This window comes from Anomaloglossus baeobatrachus, chromosome 6 (genome assembly GCF_048569485.1).
Source record: "Anomaloglossus baeobatrachus isolate aAnoBae1 chromosome 6, aAnoBae1.hap1, whole genome shotgun sequence".
In the NCBI taxonomy this organism is placed as follows: domain Eukaryota; kingdom Metazoa; phylum Chordata; class Amphibia; order Anura; family Aromobatidae; genus Anomaloglossus; species Anomaloglossus baeobatrachus.
This window is the reverse complement of record NC_134358.1, coordinates 147,812,217-147,838,951: the sequence shown is the minus strand read 5'-3', so window position 1 is coordinate 147,838,951 and position 26,735 is coordinate 147,812,217. Positions and strand designations below refer to the sequence as shown.

Genomic DNA, 26,735 nt, shown 5'->3' with positions numbered 1-26,735 from the left:
CTGGCAAATTCTCTGTTCCTCAAGTTCTGAAACGCTGGGCTCAATTTACATAACCAGTCAATATCTCGGGTGAGAGCCACAATTGCCATGTGGCTAGATTAGCGTTATGCTTCACTCTGCAGTCAGAGATATCCCTCAGGAGACAAGCACGATCCTCCAGCTACTGATTCTAGCCAGCCTGATGCAGCTTTACAATGTTTTGTACCACTTAGGCATTGTCCACATTCACAGGATGTAGTTGCGCTGGCTGGACGGTGATTATCACAGATTCCAGCACTTCCCCGATGACTGGAAGTGAGCGACCGCAAGGAGAATTACATTTTCTCCCCGTTTCCCCTCTTCCAGTTCAAGAGCTGAACATATAAAACTTAATTTACCTCCAGATTACCACTATGTCTGCAGGTAGAGATACATGCAAGCCAGAGAAACAAAAAAAGTGGTATAACATGTATCTCTACCTTAGATTCAACCAGACAACATGTGTTGGATAACCACTACATCAATGCAAGCCAGAGAAACAAAAAAAAGTGGTATAACTCAAATATAAAACAAAATATTTTATTTCAAATATATAAAATCAAAACATAATATTAACAAAATTCACAGCAGTAAATCCTCAATAGAAGGTGAGCTGGTATCATACATATAGAAGTATATGAGACGTTCACAAAAACATGTCAGCAACAGTTAGTAATGGTATTCCATTCATGGTTTAGAAGAAAAAGTGTAACCAAACATCTATTAGGGCTTTAACAGTTAATCAGCCTCCGTAAAGGATAGGATGGTTATACCTGAGTCCGCAATGGGATGGAGACCTTGATTCCTGTCCCTATGGTTACCGTGCTGTCAAGACGATTTTGTCAATTACTGGAATCGGTAATTGACACTATGGAGAAATTATAGTTGGGATGGTCTGTAGACTGGGTAGTACTAATGGGGAAGATCTAGGCTGGACATCACGGGGTCCGGATGTTATGTGGGGGGTTTCAGGATAACACACTATAGACCCTGATTGGGTAAGAAAGATAACTAATGGAATAAGATACAGGATGGATGGCTTGCTGGTTATCCAGTAATTTGGGTCCTAACTAACCTTGTGAAGGGATCTGGGACAATTGAAATTTCTGGGTAACCGGTGATGCTGTGACATGCCTGTACTTCCGTACATATGTCTGTTCCTAGCCCTGCTCGCATGAAGTGCGGGTTGACGTGTTTGGCCAGTTTTAAACTGGCTATGGTTTAGCCGTACCTTATTGGTGGGGTGGGCTGAGCTGTTCTGAGCACTGACGTGATGGCTAATAACTGGCTCTTAATGTGATGAGCCGTAGGTGACGTCCCGGTGGGCGTATAATCCAGTCATCATGATGGCTAATATTGTAACTAGGGACGCCGCAGTACACCTACGCTTTTTGATGCATGCTCAGTTCCAGCATTATTTGTACGCTGTGCGGGCTGACGTGTCCGGCCAGCCGGAGACTGGATGCGGTTTTGCGGTGCCCCATTGGCGGACCGGGTGATTACGTCACAGCAAATGAGAGGCTCCCATTTGGAGGTAAACGTCCCGGTGGACGTATATTCTGACCAAATCATGATTCTTGAGTTTATTACGGCAACTAGGGACGCCGCGATACTTATATATATTTCAGTATAGGTGCTTTCTTAACACGACTTATGTGTTTTGCGGGATGACGTGCCCGGCCAGCCGGAAGTTGATCATAGCTATGCCGTGCCCCATTGGTGGTCCAAATACTGACATAAAGATCCATGATTGGTTATCAGTGCTATCAGTGTGATGAGCCGGAAGAGACGCCCTTAAGGCAGACACGCTGCTCCATGTACACAATCAAGTAACGGGGTCAGTACACATGTTTTCGATATTCAAGTGATTGCTTAACGTATATATATCCTCGATCCATCTTTGTCCAGCATACGTCCCCTGAGGAAGAAGGTGAAACGCGCGTTGGGACAGGCAGGTGTTGCGGTATCTATCTTACTGGTCAGTACATGGTTAGTTTCTGATGTCCATACTTTTTTAGGGATCATACTATCCTTTACGGAGGCTGATTAACTGTTAAAGCCCTAATAGATGTTTGGTTACACTTTTTCTTCTAAACCATGGATGGAATACCATTACTAACTGTTGCTGACATGTTTTTGTGAACGTCTCATATACTTCTATATGTATGATACCAGCTCACCTTCTATTGAGGATTTATTGCTGTGAATTTTGTTAATATTATGTTTTGATTTTATATATTTGAAATAAAATATTTTGTTTTATATTTGAGTTATACCACTTTTTTTTGTTTCTCTGGCTTGCATTGATGTAGTGGTTTCCAACACATGTTGTCTGGTTGAATCTAAGGTAGAGATACATGTCTGCAGCTGACAGATTTCCTTTAGGCTGAGGTTCCATAGCAATGTGTCACGCAACAGTAATTCACAGGCGTGAAACAACCAAAAATATCGGTGCAACTTGCTGTCGCATCACTATTTTAGAGCAATTTTGCTGTGATAAAAAGGACAAATCACAAATAAATTGCATGTCGTCACATGGTTTTCTTGAAGTGTATGGAAAATGAGTCGTGTGTGACTCGCAAGCAGCAGAAATATTGAATTAGTGTGGTTTCCATCTGTGCTGCTGAACTTGGCTGGTAAAAGATGTGGGAAACACAAATGATTCTTGCAGTTTATTTTCCACGCTTTTCAAGGTATTCCAACTTTTTCATCAGGAAAAACCACATTACAACATAATAAGGCACAGGCGTCTATATCAAGGCATCCACAATTTAAAAAGGTGGCAAAGATGAGCACATAACATCTCAGAGTTCACTGTCAGTTTGATTAAAAGAGTAACACTATATAAAAGAGAACATGGACAAACTATTTTATAACTGTGCTGACATGACATGTATATGCAAATGGTACAAAACTAGTGAGAAATATATATGTATAATTTATTTTGCGAATATTAAAAAAAGAAAATACTCTTTCTTTTAGATATTTCTATGTACGGTATATACTATGAGTATCGATCTCAGTCGTATGTGGAGGTGATTTCTTTGTGCATTTATTATGTTGTAATGTGGTTTTTCGTGATGAAGTGTTTAGAATACCTTGAAACGCGTTGAAAATAAACTGCAAGAATCCTCTGTATGTCCCACATCCTTTCACTAGCCAAGTTTAGTAGTACGGATGGAAGTCACACTGTATTTCCACTTTCTCCTGTTTCATCCCTCGTGTGACCTGCAGCAGCTGACATACCTTGAAGTTGTAGTGTGCTACACAACCAAATCCGGTGAGCACATACCCCTCATCATATCCAATGTTTGTACATTACCCCCGTTATTGGCGTTTGCTGCATTTTTTGCAGTGGTTTTTATTTTTCGGGTGCAGTTTACTTATATACGTTTTTTACAATACATGTTTCATAAAGTTATATATTATATCTTAGGGATTTATAACTGCAAATTTTACCCTCTTTCAACATGGAGGGGTGAAGTTCACAATGAATTAGCGCAATTCCACAACAAACTCCTCGTGTTACACAGATGCAGAAATAAGTTCCTTCCAGTGATCACCTTATTACTTGGATATATCCACTACATATATATTTATTTATTTTAAACTATCATGTCATTTTTACGAAGCATAGATGGAGATGTCTGGCAGTGCCGATAACCAGAATCTCTACCTTTTTTAGGTTCTTCTTTTACAATGCTGTCCCCAGTTTCTTGCTCACATATAATAATGTTAACCTGAATTTATTACGGTGTAGTTTGGTTCCTTTACTTTGAGATGCTGTCTTGCTTATCTTCTGCAGCTCAATTTCCATATTTCTCCCTTCCAATTGAAATACATTAAAATTACCATTTTATTCCCCCTTTACAATTCTATGAACAGTATGCAAATAAGCATTAAAATATACACCTTTATTGATATAGATGCTAAAAGGAGCAACCTTAATTACTCTAGTATAAACAAGTCAAGCTCATAAAGCCATCACCACCTACGGTGAATACACCATGGCCACTTGAGTCAGCCTAATGAAGGACATTCCAATCAGGGGTCCTATCTGGTGATGGCCACGAGATAATAAACACAGGGAAAAAACTAAACAAACAAACCAATAAAGTGACAATGCTGTGAGCAAAGGACAGTGGTCCAATTGACAAAAAAAAAAAACACAACAAAAGAAATAATACCTAAAAAAACAACAAATCAATGTGCGCTCATATTCCTGACAATGGTCAGTCATAGATAGACATTAATACACAATGGATTTTCTAGGTATTAAAATAGGAATGGTCTCACCCAGTCCTTTTTCATATGAGGGCATGCAGTCTCTCCATCCGAGTCAATAGAGTCGTCCACCATTTACTAACCCTACTACTCTTTGGATTCAGAAAATAAGAAATAACTGCTGCCCCAGACTTCCGTCCTAACAAGGACGGACCACATCTAAGGTCTCAAGCTGGACCCCTACGCTGACCCTGATGACATCACGACGCGTTTCGTCATTAAGACTCTTCAGGGGACACAGTAATTATCAGTCAGGTCCTTGTTGCCAGCCCTCACAAAACCATAGTGTCAGAGACACTATGGTTTTGCAGCAGTCATTTCTTATTTTCTGAATCCAAAGAGTAGTAGGGTTAGTAAATGGGGGTCGACTCTATTGACTCGGATGGAGAGACTGCATGCCCTCATATGAAAAAGGACTGGATGAGACCATTCCTATTTTAATACCTAGAAAATCCATTGTGTATTAATGTCTATCTATGACTGACCATTGTCAGGAATATGAGCGCACATTGATTTGTTGTTTTTTTAGGTATTTATTATTTCTTTTGTTGTGTTTTTTTGTCAATTGGACCACTGTCCTTTGCTCACAGCATTGTCACTTTATTTGTTTGTTTGTTTAGTTTTTTTTTCCTGTGTTTATTATCTCTTGTGGCCATCACCAGATAGGACCCCTGATTGGAATGTCCTTCATTAGGCTGACTCAAGTGGCCATGGTGTATTCACCATAGGTGGTGATGGCTTTATGAGCTTGACTTGTTTATACTAGAGTAATTAAGGTTGCTCCTTTTAGTATCTATATCAATAAAGGTGTATATTTTAATGCTTATTTGCATACTAATTATTTGGGATTGCTGATTTACAATTCTATGAACCGCCACAATCTTCTTATTAGCTTTTCCTTAGGAAAACATTACGTTATGTGACATTTATTGAACTATAATCAAATGAAAGTGATCCTATAGCAGAAACAACAGGTTAGTAAATAACACAGATATCTTTAAGATTATTGTCAAGGACAGGTAAAGCTGGTGTCACACACAGCGACAACGACATCGCTGCTACGTCACCATTTTCTGTGACGTTGCAGCGACGTCCCGTCGCTGTTGCTGTGTGTGACATCCAGCAACGACCTGGCCCCTGCTGTGAGGTCGCCGGTCGTTGCTGAATGTCCAGCTTCATTTTTTGGTCGTCACTCTCCCGCTGTGACACACACGTCGCTGTGTGTGACAGCGAGAGAGCGACGAAATGAAGCGAGCAGAGGGAGCAGGAGCCGGCGTCTGGCAGCTGCGGTAAGCTGTAACCAGCGTAAACATCGGGTAACCAAGGGAAGACCTTTCCCTGGTTACCCGATATTTACCTTCGTTACCAGCCTCCGCTCTTGCTGCCAGTGCCGGCTCCTGCTCTGTGCACATGTGGCTGCAGTACGCATCGGGTAATTAACCCGATGTATACTGTAGCAAGGAGAGCAAGGAGCCAGCGCTAAGCAGTGCGCGCGGCTCCCTGCTCTCTGCACTGTGACATGTAGCTGCAGCACACATCGGGTTAATTAACCCGATGTGTACTGTACCTAGGAGAGCAAGGAGCCAGCGCTAAGCGCGGCTCTCTGCTCTCTGCACATGTAGCACAGCGACGTTATGATCGCTGCTTCTGCTGTGTTTGACAGCTAAGCAGCGATCATAACAGCGACTTACAAGGTCGCTGTTACGTCACCGAAAATGGTGACGTAACAGCGACGTCGCTGTCGCTTAGTGTGACCCCAGCTTTACTCTAACGTTAAAGATAGCAGCAGTAAAAATTATATTTTCTGATGATGCTTTTAAAATATTATAAACTTGAGCAGTAATGTAGTATTTTAGTGTCATGCCAGGTGTGTCCATACTTTTAAAGGGTAAGAAAATGAACACGGATTTGAAAAGACTAAAGATGCAGGCAAAATAAATAGAGATGGCCAAACCCGCAGATGTTCGGGTTCGGTGAGTGCAACTTCGGGTTCAAGTCCGATTCGAGATTGAACCCGAACTTGAGCCACGATGTCAAACCCCATATATAAGTCTATGGGGACCTGAACTTGTGTGCTGTAAAATGGTGTTAGAGGGGCTGCGGGCTACAAAAGGAAGAAATATGGGAATTAGAGCAGGACAGTTATACTAACTGAGTCTCCCGCACACTCGTCACACTGCTTCCGGGTCGATAATTAACTCTCATGCATATTCACGGCTTCCCCCGCCCACCCTCTGTGACAGTGTCTGTGATTGGTTGTAGTCAGACTGCTGGCATGCCGGCATCTATGATTGGTTGTGAAGTGTAAAAAGAAATGGAAAAAATGGTGTAGGGTCCCCGGTATATTGATACCCAGCGCAGATAAAGCATTTACTACAGCCCCCAGCTGTGCATTATCTTGGCTTTGTATCAAAACACGAGGATACCCCATGCGGCTTTTTTAAATTATTTAAATAAATAATTTTTAAAAACTGTGTGCACCCCCAATTTCGATACCCAACCAAGATAAGAAAATCATCAACACATCTGAATATGTAACTCACTTCGCACTGCAGTGTGATAAAGTGCTATAGACTATCTAACAGCATGTAGGTATTTAGCAGCAAAACATTATAATGCAATAGAGTACTTATGTGTATAAAGCAACCAACATAATGATTTTGCATACACCACAACAACCACAGCAGATCAATCAGTTGTAAATCGATTTATTCCACTTACTATATATAGCATATTTGTCTTAATAAAAGTGCTATTGCAATAAGGTGCCTGAGGTACTGTATATATACGCATTAAGTGAAGATATTGCATGTACCTACAGTAGGTACGGAAAGTATTCACACCTTAAATGTTTCACTCTTTGCTTCATTGGAGCCATTTGGTAAATTCAAAAAAAGTTCATTTTTTTCCTCATTAATGTACACTCTGCACCCCATCATGACAGAAAAAAAAACAGAAATGTAGAAATTTTTGCAAATTTATTAAACAAGACAAACTGAAATATCACATGGTCATAAGTATTCAGACCCTTTGCTCAGACACTCAGATTTAAGTCACATGCTGTCCATTTCATTGTGATCCTCCTTGAGATGGTTCTACGCCTTCATTGGAGTCCAGCTGTGGTTAAACTAATAGGACTTGATTTGGAAAGGCACACACCTGTCTGCAGTGATCAAGGTTCCTAAGAGCACAGTGGCCTCCATAATCCTTAAATGGAAGACATTTGGGACCACTAGAACTCTTCCTAGACCTGGCCGTCCATCCAAACTGAGCAATTATGGGAGAAGAGCCTTGGTGAGAGAGGTAAAGAAGAACCCCAAGATTACTGGGGCTGAGCTCCAGAGATGGAGATGGGAGAAAGTTCTAAAATGTCAACTATCACTGCAGCCCTCCACCAGTCGGGCCTTTATGGCAGAGTGGCCTGATGGAAGCCTTTCCTCAGTGCAAGACATATGAAAGCCCGCATAGAGTTTGCAAAAAACAACATGTAGGACTCCTACACTATGAGAAATAAGATTCTTTGGTCTGATGAGACGAAGATAGAACGTTTTGGTGATAATTCTAAGCAGTATGTGTGGAGAAAACCAGGCACTACTCATCACCTGCCCAATACTATCTCAACAGTGAAACATGGTGGTGGCAGTATCATGCTATGGGGGTGTTTTTCAGCAGCAGGGACAGGACGACTGGTTGCAATTGAAGGAAAGATGAATGCCGCCAAGTACAGAGATATCCTGGAAGAAAACCTCTTCCAGAGTGCTCTGGACCTCAGACTTGGCTGAGGTTCACCTTCCAACAGGACAATGACCCTAAACACACAGCTAAAATAACAAAGGAGTGGCTTCAGAACAACTCTGTAACCATTTATGACTGGCCCAGCCAAAGCCCTGACCTAAACCCAATTGAGCATCTCTTGTGAGACCTGAAAATGGCTGTCCATCAACGTTCACTATCCAACCTGACGGAACTGGAGAGGATCTGCAAGGAAGAGTGGCAGAGGATCCCCAAATCCAGGTGTGAAAACTTGTTGCATCATTCTCCAGAAGACTCATAGCTATACTAGCTCAAAAGGCAGGGTGCTTCTACTCAATACTGAGCAAAGGATCTGAATACTTATGACCATGTGATATTTCAGTTTTTCTTGTTTAATAAATTTGCAAAAATTTCCACATTTCTGTTTTTTCTGTCAAGATGCGGTGTAGAGTGTACATTAATAAGAAAAAAAATGAACTTTTCTGAATTTACCAAATAGTTGCAATGAAATAACGTGAAAAATTTATAGGGGTCAAAATACTTTCAATACCCACTGTTTCTCCAGAGTATTTCCAGGTGCTTAGATGCATTTTTAAGTATGTGGACCTATAGCAGTATTTAAACTTACTCATGTGACTGCATGAGTACCTCTGTCTCATTTTACAGATGTCACATGTATATACATCGATCACAATGGCATTAATTCCACTGACAGGTAAAATTAATAACGTTATGACAATGGCACTTGACAGCTTGTGACCAGGGAGTTCTTGAAATCGATATGTTAAAAGCAGAAAAAAAAGACAAGTGTAAAGATATGTGATGACTAAATAATTGTGTCAGAGCATCTCCAAATGTATGCACTGGTTAGTACCTACTAAAACTGGTCCAACGAAGGACAAGTGGTAAATTGGTAATAGGGTTCTAGGTGGCAAAATCTCACTCATGTGTAGACCCTCACAGTGCTGTGGTCCATTGATGGAGGGAAGTGTTACCAGGCCCATCCATCAGATGCCTCCAGTATCCCCTAAGTACAGCATTAGGAACTAGTGTATGCAAGGTGCCAGTGTTGTTCATTGGTAGCGGCTGGTGCACTAGTCTGGTCACATTCCCATCAATCAGCGGCCATGTTTTGGACTAGAGCACTGCAATATGAGGCGTCGGCACTTCACAATGAAGAAATCTGTATTCCTGGGGTAAATGAGTTACTGCATGTTTCTTAACATTTGTAAAAAAAATAATACAAAGTGGCTATCCCCTTTAATGCAGGTTCTGAAACACAGCTGTCCAAACACCGAGCATACCAGCTTGGTTTGTGTGGAGCTGAATAGTCACACACCGGTCAGAGTGGCCACCAAAATGCCTGAAATAGGCATGCTAGTATCACAACTGGACCACAAATCAATAAAATAGAAGAAGGTGGACTGATCTAATAAATCTTGTTTGGGATGCCCATGTGTGTGTGCGCATTTGTTTGGAGAAGACATGGCACCAGGCTGCACTTTAGGAAGAAAGCAAGCTGGCTGACGAAACTCTGTGATGCTCTGGAAAATGTTCTACAGTACTGGTAAAACTTTGGATCTTGGCATTCATGTGGTTGTTACTGACATGTTCCAGCAACAGAAAACATTTCTGCAGACATGTCGCCACATTGCATACATTGTTCAGGATTGGTTTGAGGAACATAGCAGAGTTCAAGGTGTAGATGTGACCTCTAAATATCCCAGATCTCAATTCAATGATGCATCTGTGGTATGGGCTAAAAAAAAAAAAAAGTAAAATTGTCTTCCACTTTCTTGGTCTTGCAGCTTTCTTCACAAAATGAACAACACTTCTGCCCATACAGTGGCTGCTTAGGGAGGAACATGTGACAAGAAAGGTCCATTAGCCTCCTCAAATTGTAAAACACATGCTCCTTCAATAGTAGCCATTATATGGACAGACATGCTGTTCAATTTGTGAGGAAAGCTACTCTAACAAGAAAAGTGAAAAACCCTTATAAGGCCTCCATACACATCACAGAGACAGACTGAGACAGCCTTGGAGATCACTGATATATCCCACTGCTGCCACCAACTTCTCACCAACAGCACTCTGCTTCACCCAACAGTCAGGACACTTGTGCAATTGGCTGATGATTAATGTACAAGGCTGCAGCTGTTTTCACTACTAGGCCGATTATTGCGGAACTGACAGTGAGCATATAGTATATATGCAACCGATTCCTGTGTGTGTGTGTGTGCGTGTATGTATATATACGCACGCCCCCCTGACGAAGGCTAGCGCCGAAACGTGCGTAGGCGGGACCTGGCGTCATTTCAGCGGTGAGTGTAAATGTTGTCCGGTGATATACCTCTCTTTATATATTAGTTTCTTGAGGGATACTACCCACCATGGGGTGTACAATCTAGTTTATCCCTGGTACTGGGCTCCCTTGAGGCTATATTGAGTTGATTGTTTATACATTTAACCGGACATTAGGATTTTCCTCACTGCTCATGCACGCCACCTTTTGCACTGTTATGTAATTACACCCCTGCTCTGGTTTTACTTTTTTTCAATAAAGACTTATTCTTTTATCTGAATTTCTCTGATTCTTGTGTGTGAATTGGTTCTATATATTATATATGTATATATATATATTATATATTTAACCCCTTAAGGACGAAGCCAGATTTGTACTTAATGCCCAGGCCATTTTTTGCAATTTTGACCAGTGTCACTTTATAAGGTTATAACTCTGGAATGCTTCAATGGATCCCGGTGATTCTGAGATTGTTTTTTCGTGACATATTGGGCTTCATGTTAGAGGTAAATTTAGGATGATTTTTTTTATTTTATTTGTGAAAAAATCTGAAATTTGACAAAAAAATTAAAAATTTTGCAAGTTTCAAACTTTTAATTTTTATGCCCATAAACCGGAGAGTTATGTCACACAAAATAGTTAATAAATAACATTTCCCACTTGTCTACTTTAGATCAGCGCAATTTTTTGAAACAAAATTTTTTTGGGGTTAGGAAGTTAGAAGGGTTCAAAGTTCATCAGCAATTTCCCATTTTTTCAACAAAATTTTCAAAACCATTTTTTTAGGGACCACATCCCATTTGATGTGACTTTGAGAGGCCTGGGTGACAGAAAATACCCAAAAGTGACACCATTCTAAAACCTGCACCCCTCAAGGTACTCAAAACCACATTCAAGAAGTTTATTAACCCTTCAGGTGCTTCACAGGAACTAAAGTAATATGGAATGAAAAAAAATAAAAATTAACATTTTACCTAAAAATGTTACTTTAGCACTAATTTTCTTACTTTTTCAAGAGGTAACACCAAAAATTGGACCTCACACTTTGTTCCCCACTTTCTTATGAGTGCGCCGATACCCCACATGTGGTCAGAAACCTTTGTTTGGGTAAATGGGAGAGCTCGGAATGAAAGGAGCAGTATTTGAATTTTGGAAAGCAAAGTTGGCTGAAACATTGCGGGCACAATGTTGCTTTTACAGATCCCCTAAGGTACCTAAACAGCAGGAACCCCCCTCAAGTGACCCCATTTTGGAAACTAGACCCCTTAAGGCTTCTATCGAGGGGTATACTGAGCATTTTGGACCCACAGGTACTTCACAGATTTTGATAACGTTACTTTGTCATATTGAAAATTGTAATTTTTTTCTCAAAAATGTTGCTTTAGCATCAATTCTCTCACTTTTTCAAGAGGTAATTCCAAAAATTTGACCCAAATGTTTGTTACCCACTTTTTTATGAGCGCGGTGATACCTCACATGTGGTCTGAAACCTTTGTTTGGACAAATGGGAGGGCTTGGAACGAAAGGAGCAATATTTGAATTTTGGAAAGGAAATTTGGCTGAAAAAGATTGCGGGCACCATGTTGCATTTGGAGGACCCCTAAGGTACGTAAACAGCAAAAAACCACCACAAGTGACCCCATATTGGAAACTAGGCCTCTCAAGGAATTTATCTAGATGTTTGGTGAGTACCCTGAACCCCCAGGTGCTTCACAGAAGTTTATAACGTTGAGCCATGAAAATAAAAAAATAAAATTTTACCACAAAATTGTTACTTCAACCAGGTAGCTTTTTTTTTCACAAGGGTAACAGGAAAAAAATCACCATGAAATTTATTGTGCAATTTCTCCTGAGTTTGGTGATATCTTATATGTGGTGGAAATCAACTGTTTGGGCACACGGCAGGTCTTGGAAGGGAAGGAGTGCAATTTGACTGAACATTTGGCTGGAATAATTAGTGGACGCTATGTCGCATTTGGAAAGCCCCTAAAGTGCCTAAACAGTGGAGGCCCCCCACAAGTGGCCCCATTCTGGAATCAAGGAACCTCAAGGCTTTAATCTAGGTGTATATTGAGCATTTTGAATCCACGAATACTTCACAGAATTTGATAAGCTTAGGTTGCCATATTGAAAATTTTCATTTTTTTCACAAAAATGTTTCTTTAGCATCACATTTCTCACTTTTTCAAGAGGCAACAACAAAACGTGGACCCCACAGGTTGTTATCCAATTTCTTGTGAGCGCAGGGATACCCCATATGTGGCCAAAAATCTCTGTTTGGATATATGGGAGGGCTTGGAATGGAAGGAGCACCATTTGAATTTTGGAAAAGTTGAAATAAATTGTGCGCACCATGTCACATTAGCAGGGCCTCTTGGGTACCTATACATTAGAAACCCCCCACAAGTGACTCCATTTTGGAAACTGGACCCCTCAAGGATTTTATTCAGGAGTATAGTAAGCATTTTGAATCCACAGGTACTTCACAAAAATGTTGCTGTAGCAACAAATTTCTCTCTTTTAGGCTATGTGGCCATGATCCAGCGACACGGCGTCCAGTACACAGTGTCAGCCTTCCTGCAGAGATGTGAGTGTTGTCCACGGGAGAACACAGCTGCCCATGCCCACGATTTGGGTTCAGGCTGCTGTGGAGCTCTATGCTACCTGCAGAGCACACTCATCTCCGCAGCATAAATTGACATGCTGAGTCTCGGGAAGCTACGCCACAGGTCGGTTTATGCTGCGGAGAAAAGAAGCACAGTGGGCACGGGATTTCTAAAAATCCTTCAACTGTGCTTCTACTGCACAACGCAGCGTTATGGACGCAGGGAAAACACTCTGCGCCCAAAACGCTGCAAACCCTGATTGTGGGCACATAGCCTAAAATGCTACAATGGATGAATGGATAGATGTCAAACATATATAACGTCCCACCCCCCTGCATATTCTAAGCTGGCGCCCTTTAGTGCTTTTCATGTGGCACTAAAGGGTGCCTAGCCTTGTATTTAGCCCAAAAAGAAAAAAAAATAATTAAAACAAATGACGTGGGGTCCCCCCTATTTTTGATAGCCAGCTAGGGTAAAGCAGACAGCTGTAGCCTGCAAACCACAGCTGACAGCTTCACCTTGGCTGGTGATCAATTTGGAGGGCTCCTCAAGCTGTTTTTTTTTTTTTTTTTTTAATTATTTATAAATAAATAATTAAAAAAAAAAAACAAACGTAGGGTCCCCCCAAATTAGATCACCAGCCAAGGTGAAGCTGACAGCTGGGGTCTGGTATTCTCAGGGTGGGAAGAGCCATGGTTATTGGACTCTTCCCAGCCTAAAAATAGCAGGCCGCAGCCGCCCCAGAAGTGGCGCATCCATTAGATGCGCCAATTCTGGCGCTTCGCCCCAGCTCATCCCGCGCCCTGGTGCATTGGCTAACGGGGTAATAAATGGGGTTGATACCATGTGTGTAATGTCACCTGGCATCAAGCCCAGCAATTAGTTATGTCACGGCGTCTATCAGATACCCGACATAACTAATTGACAGTAATAAAAAAAAAAATTGACAACAAAAAAAAATTTATTTGAAAAAACACTCCCCAAAACATTCCCTGATTGACCAATTTATTGAAAAGAAAAGAAAAAAAAAATCCGCTGTAATCCATTTGGACGTCCCACGTCGACTCTGGACCTTCTAGAATATGGGGGGCACGTTCAGGGAACGTATCCCCCATTTTCTAGGAGTGCAGACCCTCCATTTGAGGAGAGTGAGTGCAAAGAATCTGCACCCACCCTCCCTGGGTCACAGCTGCAGTGTGCCGAGCAGCAGCCAGCGTCCTGAACACAGGAAGCTGACAGCCGCGCTCTGCACATGGGACCGGCGTCTGCTGTGAAGGAGCCGGAGGAGGGGGCCGCGGGGGATCAGCGCTCCGACAGGTATGTATGACACCGGGGAACACCGGGGGGGATGGGGGTGACCCGGCAGGGCCTGGGGAGCAGGTTTCTGTCGCATGTGTTATGGCACATACGACAGAAACCATAAGAAAAGTGTAAATGCGGCCGGCGCGCTGCTGTGCTCGCCGGTGCGCGCGGCGATCTTGGATTTTCGGGAGGGGGTTGGGGGTCGGAGGGGGCACTTTGGGGATACCGGGGGACTGGAGAGGACCGGGGGATGAGATTTATCTCCCGTCTGACATGTTTGTTTATGCCAGATGGGAGATAAATGATTTTTTACCGGCGCGGTCATTTACTGTAACCTGATCATCGGTATACTGTGTATACCGGTCATCAGGTGAGCGGGGACCGGAAAAAACGGCCAGAATCATGATCTCCAGGGTCTCAGCTACGCCCGGCAGCTGTGACCCCGGAAATTTTCTGACTCTGGGGGGCGCTAGACCCTTTTTTCCGACCGCCGTTAAAAAGCGGCGGATCGGAAGAAGTACCCTAATTTGTTGCCGTTAAAAGGCGTATCGGCGGTCGTTAAGGGGATATATATAATTATTATATTTTATTTTTATATATTATAATTTATTTATCTCTGTACAGTTACTTCCACCTTCACATTAGCGTAAAGGATTACTACTAGCTGCCACCACCAATCATTTTACAGGCTGATTGGACACCTGTTACAGGTAACGCATGGCTTTAGGGATGCTGTTAATAGAGCAAGAGGAACAAAGAAAATTGTAAAGTTTTATATATTTAATTTGAAAGCCTGCAGTGTTTATAAAATTATACAAAATATGTTACAAAGGGGGACAAAACAATAAAGTATATACAATTACATGAAATAAAAAGGGATAAACAGAAGAAAATGACTAAACCTGATGTCACTCCTATGGCTTCTGAGCTTAGAAAAGGTAGGTACACTTTAGGAAAGACAGTCAGAACCCACAGCAAGCTGTACCATCCATCAGTCGAACAAATAGTTGTTTCACTAGTAAAATAAAAAAAAACATCTCGTCACTCGGCCATCAGTTAAAGCAAACAATCATTTGCTTCTCCTAATTAGTTAACAATCAGTTGCTATTGTCGAAATTGGTCGTTTCAGCTGACTTTTAGCTGATGTGTGTGGGGACTCTTTCAAGACTTAGACATATTACTGCTACTGATAATACTGGAAAACTTCAAAGAATTTATGGGGTTTGTGCTTTGACAGGATCAGAGCTGTTCTATATCATGTTGCGAACTTAAACAAAAAGTTAACTGAACATTTTACTTGGTTTATAGAAAAATGCACCCATGTAACATTATAGTCTGAATAGGTTCCCATCCATCAGTATTCCAAAAATATACTGTCTGTAGATTACTGTAGATATCACTTGTTAACATGACTCTCCTATTATCCATCTCTCACAAGATAAGGAGTAGTGTTTTGTCTACTGATTCTCATGGTTCAGTGGTTATGTACTTGGAGAGCGAGTGCTGCAAATTAGAATATAATTTCCTTGTAAAAATATCTATAGAAAAGAAACATAAATTTAATACACTATTAGTTGGCATATTTAGTTTTATTTTTTTAATTTTCCCATGAAAAGGTGGGATCGTAGGAAAAGGGAAAATTGACCCCTCCTGTTGTTCCTGTAGTTTGGTTTGTATACCGTAATTTTACACAACATGTGTACTGCTATGGAGCTGGTTCGAGACAGAAGAGGGCCGTTAGACTCTGTGCACATGTTGCAGATTTGGTGTAGACATTGTGCAATCAAATCTTCCATCTTCTTGCAGGAAAAACACTGCAGCAAAAATGCACATTTTTGCCGTGATTTGCTGTGGGGTTTTTTTATGCTTTTTTTTTTTCTTCAATGGTAAACACACAGCCAAAAACGCAGAAAGAACTGACTGACATTCTGCAGATATTTTTCTGCAACCAAATCTGCAAGGAAAAATTCTTGAACATATGTACAACACTTAAGGCATCTCATAGACTTTCTGAAAATCTGCAAGCAAAAATGCTAATCACAAAATCTTCACATGGTTAAGTATTCTATGTACTGGCATCTTACTAAAGACCAATTTCATTCTGGGTTACTTTCAGAAATTAGTGTACAGTCACTAAAATTAAGGCACTTTTTTTTTTCCCATTGTCCATGACCGATAAAAGCCCTCATGCATATAGAAAAAATATCCTACAAGGATTTTAAAAAATGTAATTCTTATAGACTGGACCCAGAAAATAATGATGATAATTTGTATTTATGTAGCACCAACATATTCCGCAGCACTTTACAATTCAGGGGGACATGTACAGATATTATGAGACACTACAGAATAGCACAATTCAACAGATACCAAGAGGAGTGAGGCTCCTGCACTCGAGCTTACAATCTATGAGGAAATAGGGGAGGCACAGAAGGTAAATGATAAAAAGTGCTTGTATTGTATGGTCCAGTCATCAATATAATAAATAGGGGATTTGCCATTGTTAAAGGAACCTGTCACCTACTCGCCTGCAAGGGGGACTGATCCGTTGTGCGTCGATGTTCTCAGGTTCAGCACCTCCTCTATCCTTGCTGTTCTCAGTCTAGCACATCCTCTCTTCCATTCAACGCCGTTCTTCTAGCGTCGTGTGGATGACGCATCCAGTGTAATCGACATAGTGCGCTCTTGTGCACTTTGCTCTGCCCTGCTGAGGTCAAAGCAAAGTATCGTAATGCGCAGGCACGGCTGTTCTTTGCCCTTTCCATGCGCCTTCGCATTACAGTACTTTGCTCTGCCCTCAGCAGGACAGTGCAAAGTGCGCAGGAGCATAATGCCGGCCTGTGTGGATGACGAACACGTCATCCACACAAAGCAACGAGGACAGCGATCGCAAGAATAGAGGAGGCGCTGGACGCGAGAACAGCAAGGATAGTGCAGTCGTTGGACCCGGGAACAGCGACGCTCTTCAGATCGGACAGCCCCGCAGGTGAGAAGATGACAGGTTCCCTTTAAATGGTATCTATTAACATAGAATGACCAAACCAAGCAGAGGTGCTTTGGGCACCCTTGGCATGGCTAAACATTTTTTAAGTGAACCTTCCCATCTACTTATTTTCCCTCTGACTCCACTCCCTCTCTCTTTGATTTGACATCTCTGACTTCATAGAGCCAGAGAAGGGTGAAGTCACATGGAAAAGAGGTAGCTGGTGTATTTAAATTTTTGACCAGGCCAAGGGTGCATCAGGTGCCTGCATTTGGTTTGATCAGTCATTCTCTACAAACAGGCACCCTTTAAATGTTATGTTTGTTCTGGTAAAACTAACCACCTAACAATTTGCAATGTTCAGTTGTTAAAGCAAAAATCTCGTAACAGATTGCCTTTATCTGATAGCTGAATGATGATGGGATATAGACCCTGATTACAGTGATGTATCACTTACTTGACTGCTTTGTGTAGATTTGATATGTTATTGTTTTCTCTGCTGCAGATCTAGCAGTCCTCTGAATGTTGAGCCCTATGTAACCCCGCCCACCCCAGTGATTGGCAACTTTTTGTGTACATTCTAAAATGGCAGAAAGCTGCTAATCAGTGCTGGGGATGGGGCTACACAGCAAGAGGACTGCATGGCATGAGACGACTAGTAATCTAGTGATAATCTCCTGCTAATTAACCACTGATTTTATTGAAACTACAATCATCCTAATAAGTGACACATAGCTGAAATCAAGGTCTCTGCTCCTACATCATGGTGCTCTGAGATAAAATAGCAAAAACTTGCTGACTAATATACCCTTTTAAAAAAAACAAAAAACAAACAAGAAATCCATAGGACAACAATAGTAGCTAGTCTTTAATGATCCAAAAATGCTAATAATAAAATAAAAATCTTATTAATTTTAAAGCTGGTATTTTATATTCTTTATAGTATTTAAAAATAAGAGCCCACTGTTCAAATCTAACAGCACCGAATAAATGTAGCTAGCATCTGTGAGGGTCAAACACTGTAATGGGTTTGTTAGGCGGGGTATCTATTAAAGAATAGATAAATGCTGATGGTTTGGGGAGCGTGGAGGACCTTTCAGGTTCCCATTAAAGGGGTTGTCCGATCTAAATCCATAAGTCTGCAGTCACTCTGTGTCGCTCTATGCTCTCATGCACTGTGGGCTGTGAGGCGTCTCCTGTGTCAGAGGCGGTCAGTATGCGAGCGAATATGCGATATACATTGCTCCTGGCCACATTCCAACTAGATGGTCTCTGCCTCGCTCAATGCCAGAACAAATTAGTGCATATTCGCTAATGCTAATATGTATTATATGAAATGTACAGCTGAAAGTTCTGTCCAATATAGGACTAGATGTATCAGCAGGGTGTGTAAGGATCAAAAATATAAGGATTAATCCTGTGTTGGACAGGTTATTTAATTGTAGGAGCAGAAAATATATGGATAGGTAACCTGTCCAATATAGGATTAGATTTATCAATAAATTGTGTAGAAATACCTATAATGATAAAGTTTTAAAGGGAATCTGTCACCAGGTTTTTTGCTTCCCCCATTTTAGAGCAGCTTAATATAGAGACAGAGACCCTGATTACAGCCATGTGTCACTTACTGAGCTGTTTGCTGTCATTTTGGTAAAATCAATGTTTTCTCTGCTGCAGATCTAGCAGTTATACAGAGCTCATGAATGTGTTGACTACCTGGCAGCATGTCAAGTAGCCCTCTAATGATAATCTGCTGCTGATTAACCAGTGATTTTATCAAAACTACACAAAGCAACCCAGTAAAGGCCACTTCACACATAATGAGATCGCTAACGACATCTTTGCTACGTCACAGTTTCTGTGACGAAACAACGACTTCACCAGCGATCTCGTTATGTTTGACACGTACCAACGATCCACCCCCTGCTGTGAGATCATTGGTCGTTGCTGAATGTCCTGGGCCGTTTTTGGCTTGTTGGAGTCCTGCTGGGCAGGATGGATCTGTATGTTTGACACCTACCAACGATCTCATTAACGACCTAGATAAGAACTTAGTGTGACACGTAGGCGTGTAGTTGCGGCACCTTTTCCGCGCCCCCTCTGCACCGATTGGTTGGCGCTGAGAACAGTACTGATTGGGTATCGCTTCATGCTTTGTTCCTTTTTGAGCCTTGCTTTGAAGATAGAACCTGAGACTACACCCGGATTCATTTGTACTTTGTTCCCGATTGCTTGTTTGCTTTTCGGATCGTAGCTGAAGTCGCAGGTTCTATCCTCAGAGCAAGGCTCAATAAGGGACAAAGGATAAAGCGATACAAAGTTGTCTTCTAGGTCGGCCGCCTAATCAGAACGCAGTATTTGCCACCAATCGGAGCGGAGGGGTGTGGGAAAAGGCGACGCATATGCACGCCTATGTAGCTTACAACGTCAAACACTAGGCCCCTATTCGAGGTCGGAATCGTTACATAGCTGCTGTGTGACAGGGTCCCAATGACCAACAAGATCGTTATACAGGTCGCTGCATCGTTCTAAAGTCATTGGGAAAATGACTGTGTGACATCTCACCAACGATCTCACAAACGACTTAACAACGATCCGGAAACTGTGACGTAGTAACGATCTCGTTAACTATCTCGTTATATGTGACTGGACCTTAAGCTGGAATCAGGAGCTCTGTCTCTACATTAGGCTGCTCTCAGATTAGGTGCAAAAACCTGGTGACAGATTTTCTTTAACTACTAAACAAATGGCAATGTGAATAGCTACTAAATGGCATATTACATATATAGGAGATTACTATATGTAGATGGTGTGGCTGCAGTGCACAACTCCACAAATTGAATAGTGGGGCCAAAATAAAAGATTAGAATTCTGCAATTAATAATGCATTTTTGGTTGGTTTTCAGTTTTAGCTTATAGTTCATGATAAATGCAAGGTCAGGTTTTTTTTTGTTATTTAGAATTGCTCCAGATTTTTCTCAGTGTAAATCAGCCTCTGTTTGCAGTACAATGGTGAAGAAAATTGTATGTAGAGTTAAGGGCACGCTGTGGAATTTGGAATCCACAATGTTACTCCTGTGGTTACGGCAGGTGTGAATTTACAGTACATGATTGTATATTTATTTGATTGTTCCTATACTGTAAAATATTCAGTTGACTCTTTATTGGTTACTTTTTTAGGTCATACCAGTAGAAAAGCTGGTCAAAGGACGATTCCAAGACAACCTGGATTTTATTCAATGGTTTAAGAAATTCTTTGACGCAAACTACGATGGTAAAGAATATGATCCAATGGAAGCCAGACAAGGACAGGATGCCCTGCCACCCCCAGACCCCGGAGAACAGATCTTCAACCTGCCAAAAAAGTCTCATCATGCCAACTCCCCCACAGCAGGTACGGACCTATGTCTAAGGAGACATAGAACATTATTTTTCTAGATGATCGTGTTCATAGGAATTCATTATGTACAGTATATGATCAAAGAGATGCTGTTTTTTTATAAATGCACATACAGGGAATGGTGGAATGGTTATACTACATGGACATTTAGTGGTACGGAGCTGAATCTTACTTTAGGAATGAAAGTTAATTTGCCTGTGTTTGGTAATGCCTGAAGAATGTGAGTTGCTCTAAGCATCATTCCTCACAGGATTGGGGTTGTGTTTCAGTATTCTCTTGGTGTCTTGTCATTGTATAAATAATGTGCACATCCTCGGGGTCCAGGAGACCCTACATGACCCCTGTTCAGACTCATAAAATTTTATTTGAATTCCATTATTGTTTCAGTCATTCTTGTTTTCTTCTCTGACATCAGAGACTACTTATCGATGTCTCCTGAGCTTATATCTCATCTCTATACGATTGACAGATAAACCATGGAGTCATTACAAAATCCCTTTTAAGAAATTACAGACATTTTATTATGTTCAAAAGTAAAATTTCACTTTAATCTTATGTTGGTTTTGAGCAAAACATTTTTAATTATGTAGTAGATGCTGCATTTCAAAAGAGAGTGTGTGTGTGTGTGTGTGTGTGTGTGTGTGTGTGTGTGTGTGTGTGTGTGTGTGTGTGTGTGTGTGTGTAAGTAATAGCTCTGGAAAAAATTTAGAGACCACTGTCAAATTTTCAGTTTTTCTGATTTTCCTCTTGATATATTTTTGAATAAAATATAAATTGTTCTTTTATTCTATAAACTACTGACCACGTGTCTTCGAATTTCCAAGCAATAAATTTTGTATTTATTTTCTGAAAATGAGAAATGGTCGAAATAACAAAAAAAAAATGCATTGTTTTCAGACCTCAAATAATGCAAAGAGAACAAGTTCATAATCATTTAGTAACAACAATACTAATGTTTTAACTCAGGAAGAGTTCAGAAATCAATATTTTGTGGAATAATCATGATTTTTAATCACCGCTTTAATGCGTCTTGGCATGTTTTCCACCAGTCTTTTACACTGCTTTTGGGTGACCTTATGCCACTCCTGGTGCAAAGCAGTTCTTCTTTGTTTGATGGCTTGTGACTATCCATCCTCCTCTTGATTACATTCCAGAGCTTTTAAATGGAATTCAGGTCTGGAGATTGGGCTGGCCATGACAGGGTTTTGATGTGGTGGTTCTTCATCCACACATTGATTGACCTAGCTGTGTGACATGGTGCATATGAAGAGAAAAATCAGAGAAACTGACAATTTTGCAGTGCATTCTGTATGTGCATGGATGTCTGAATGAGCCCTTACTCGTATGAAAAAAAAGAATACCCTAAACTGCATAGCTTCTACATAACAATGGACAGCATATGGATAGTATTCGTGTGCCATCTGTGATTTTCACTGACCCATGGACTTGTGTGGGTGAAGTTTATTCGTGCTTCAGACTCCAAACTTGTATGCCTCCATGATTTTTTTGCAGACACGTGGTGCACAAAAAACACGTGAGCAGCCACATAATTTATAATAGGTATGTTTCTATCCCTGAAAACATGAATGAAACCTCTAAATGAACAATGAAAGTCTGAATGAGGTCTTGGGGTTTTTGCACGCAATGTTTTGTAAACCATGTTTTTACTGAAGCTTTGTCTTTGGCATCTTATTGGTCATTTATTTTAACTGTGTATATAAAAGTGAGCAGCTTCCAAAGTACTTGAAGAATGGTAAGGTGATATCTTTTAGCCGATTTATGACTTTCAAAGCCTAAGGCTAGGTTCACAGTTCCATTAAAATGTATCAGTCACAATCCGCGGCTATGGTAAACAACGCTATCCGTTTAGCGGATTCCGTTGTGTCCCATAGACTTGTATTAGTGGCGGATTGCGACTGATGACCTTGCGTTGGATCCGCTGCGTCGTGGTCAGTCGTTTTTTGACTGACCGCCGGACGGGAGGAACGCAGAATGTAACGTTTTTCTGGCCGTCAAAATTGACGCACCACGCAGGAATCCCCCGCAGTCCGTCACACTTGTAATGTATGTCTATGGTGCTGGATTCCGTCGTAATCCGTCTACTGAGCATGCCCAGCATGTTTGGCACACCCACATGACTGATCCCTCAAAAAACGGACGCATAGCGGATGCAACGGACGCAACGGATCAGTTTTTTCACAGGATTCCTGTGAAAGGAATCCTGTGAAAAACACATCCGTTGCATCAGTTGACAACTTAAAAACGACTGATCCAATGCTGGACCGGTTACTGTTGTGCCTGCAGTGATGGCATGTGTGAGGAAGGGAATTAAAACTAGTTTTTTCTGTGACGAAGTGGACTTTGAATGAAGAGGTGAGACAGGACTGGAATGGTTTCATGGATGACTGCACGGAGAGGGAGGGGCGGGAGAGTATAGCAATATGATGTGGAGCGACACGGCTGATGGAGGAGGTGTTCCTGTTAGTCTGAGGCATTATTGCATAATTTAAGTTTTGTTTATTTGTAGAGCCACGAGGTTTGTAGGCTCAAGCTATATAATATAATTATGATTTGAGAACTCTATTATATTTACATATATGCAGAGAAAGAACCTGATTTATAAATCACATGTGTTTATCTGTTTATTGTTATCAGTTATATGAAAAGTAAAATACTCTCTGTATTGATCCTTAATGATTTAATAAAAAAAGATCTGATTTAAAAAAAACGACTGATCCGTTGCTGACGAACCTGACGGATTTAAAACAACGGAAGTGTTAACCTAGCCTAAGGTGGTTAAAAAAAAGCTCAAAAAGACTGAACATATGTGCAGAAAGCAGTTTTGATATTGAGTGTATATGTTAATTCTTCTTAGCATTTTTTTTATGTGTAAATATCCGATGTTGGAAAAACAATGAAATGCTGATTGACCGAGAAAATAATAAGTTAAAGGCCCCGTTACACACAGCGATGTCATTAGCTAGATCGCTGAAACGTCACAGGTTTTGTGATGCAACAGCGACCTCGCTAGCAATCTCGCTACGTGTGACACACAGCAGCGACCACCCCCCCTGCTGCAATATCGCCGATTGTACCTGAACGTCCCGGTTCATTTTTTGATCGTTGGTGTCCCGCTGAGCAGCATGCATCGCTGTGTTTGACGCCATAACAACGACAAGCAATCTCGTTGGCACGCCTGGGTGGAAACACTATGCCTCTATCGAGGTCTGAGTCGTCAGAATAGCTGCTGTGTGACAGGGTCCCAACGACCACCGAGGTCAAGGTCGTTATATGGATCGCCGTATCATTGCTACGTTGTTAATTAGATCTGCCTGTTTGCCAGCTCACTAGCGACGTAACAGCGATCCTGACCAGGTTGTATCGTTGTCGGGATCGCTGGAACATCGCTACGTGTAATGGGACCCTAACACTAGGACAGTCTTAAACAGTAATGCAATATAAACAATGATTAGATTTGTAAATTACATCAACACTAACGTCATATAAGTTTTCCTCATGGCAAAACATTCATGGCCATCTAGACACGGATTCCATAAGATACCTGAAATTAACAGCTGGCCCTTTAAAGGGAACCTGTTACCATTTTTTTCACTATGAAACCAAAAAGTCCCCTTCTGCAGCTCCTGGGCAGCATTCTATGAAGGTGTACCTTGTGCCCTGACTCCCCTTGCAGACCCTGAATATAACTTTATAAAACCTGACTGTTAAGTATGCTATGGCCTGTATGGGTCAGATGGATGTCCTTATTTTCGTATACCTGTCCCTCCTTGTGGCCTTCTTCGCCATCCTCCTTTCATGATTGACGTGAAGATGCCGCCGTCATCATGCAGGCTGCTCGGCCAAATCTCACGTCTGTGCAGTAATTCCCTGGCTCGCACAGGCGCAGTTCACCCTTGCACGAGCCGTTGCGGTGTTTGCGCATGTGCGGGATTATGGTCGGGTACGAGGATGACGCAGAGGACATCATGCACATTGCCGACCATAGTCTCGCGGGAATTACTGCACAGACGCGAGATTTGGCCAAGCAGTGTGCATGATGACTGCGTCGTCGTCACGTCAATCATGAAAGGAGGATGGCGAAGAAGGCCACAAGGAGTGACAGGTATACGAAAATGAGCACATCTCATCTGCGCTCCACAGGGGAGTCAGGGCACAAGGTACACCTTCATAGAATGCAGCCCAGGAGCTGCAGAAGGTGACACTTTTGGTTTCATAGTGAAAAAACGGGTGACAGGTTCCCTTTAAGTACTTGGTTAGGTGCAGCCTCTATGGATCAGATTTGGCTTCTGAATTCTTCAGATCAGAATCTGATCAAAAAAATACTTTCTACTGTTCATGTTCCTGCTGAAAATGTCTATCGCCATTAGGAAATATCTTTGCTATGAATACTTGGTCTGTAACAATGTTTTAGGTCAAAATAACATCTATATAAATGCATGACCCAAAATTTCTCAGCAGAACATAAGCTCAGAACAGAACGTCGGTCATCTCAGTTTGATCATCATGCTCCATATTTCTCTGTATTTAGATCATTGTCCATATAATGGATCTGTTAGTTTGCCAATGGGCAAGACTTGGGTCTTCTCTTGCACCATTTTTGGTGCTTACTGACCCCTGCATACCCAGGACACCCTAAAGACCTGCAGTTTTGGAGATGCTTCTTGCTTGGACTACATTGGCATACATATTTCATCATTTTCTGTACGGTCTTTTTACTGGTTCATACCTTTATGGTTTTGCTCTAAACCTATAAGCTGTGCACTTAATGGTTCAGTTTTTTACCAGTTGAGATATTTTTAGTAAAACAGAATGGGCTGGGGGATTCTGTGCTGGTGGGAAAGGATACGCACATACCTTTGTGTGTGAGGTAATGTTACTTTCACTAGAAGAAGCACGCAGTCATGTGAACTGGAATGAGTCCAGATACAAAGTGCCTGTCCAGCAGTTATAGCATTCCTCTATGTGAAACATGGCTGACCACAGTGGATAGGATCTGTGCAGTGCAGCAGGAAATGACCGCAGCATATGTGCTCAGTGTAGAGAACAGATGAGCATGTGGAGCTACAACAAAAGATGACGAGAGCAACCTCTAAAGGCTTACCTCGGTGCATACATATACAGAAGATATTCTGGCCTTCATTAAAGGGTATCTGCGACAAGATTTTCGCTACCCAATCTGAGAGATCAGAGATCCTGACTCCAACGGTGTGTCATTTAATTTATTGCTTGCAACAGCTTTGCTAAAATCACTATTTTATGTATCTGCTGCAGGTCTACCAACTTTCTGACCACTGAGATCACAGAAGGGGCTTGGGCACAGACATCACAGTGGGCCGGAAGCTGGCAAGACCGTGGCTGCAGTCCCCAGGAATGTGTTCGGGGGCTGCAGGAAAAGTCACCCCTGCTCTAGTGTATAAACCCTTCAGAGACAGCCATGTCTGCCCATTGTAAATTATCCCATTACCGGAAGCTATTTCCTCTTACAATTATCAGTCCTTTCCTCTTGTAAGGCTATGTGCCCACGTAGCAGATTTGTATGCAGATTTTCTGCACACAAACAGGCATGTTTTAGCAGGAAAAAAACAGCAGAAAAACGTGCTTTAAAAAAACGCAATAAAAAACATTTTTTCCATGCATTTTTACAATTCTATTTTTTTTTTTTTTTTTGTCATGGCGATCTTGAGGGTTTGGTTGCTGTAACCCCGCGATCACGAGTGAGTCTCTGGCTGCTGTTACAACCGGGACCCGGCTCTCTGCTCAGAGCTGTGCCTGCGCCACTGCCAGTAGTTTAACCCCCTGAATGCTGCGGCATTCAGGGGGCAGGGAGAGGGATCACTTTACTCTCCCTCGCGATCGTGTCCTTGTAATGCGATCACAGGGACCCAATAGCTGCCATGGCAACTCTGGGTTGTCACTATGACGACCCCCGGATTACTGAGCTATCCACAGGAAAAAACGCTGAAAAATTTTTATTAGTCTTAACTTCACTATCACTTTTGCGTTTTTCTCTGCAGCAATTGGTCCTATTTAAGCCATTTTGGGTCAGTAAAGCTGTCGTCTTTA

The 26,735-nt window shown here is 41.6% G+C and overlaps 1 protein-coding gene across 2 annotated transcripts in view; it reads left to right on the top strand.

Annotated features, from left to right (window-relative positions):
• The window catches only part of MAPRE2 (microtubule associated protein RP/EB family member 2), a 252,174-nt gene that overhangs the window by 199,399 nt on the left and 26,040 nt on the right, over positions 1–26,735 (top strand). For both annotated transcript variants that reach the window (XM_075353292.1, XM_075353291.1), the window contains one exon: positions 20,432–20,645. In XM_075353292.1, the coding sequence (XP_075209407.1) occupies positions 20,432–20,645 (214 nt within the window). The remainder of the gene's footprint in view (positions 1–20,431; positions 20,646–26,735) is intronic.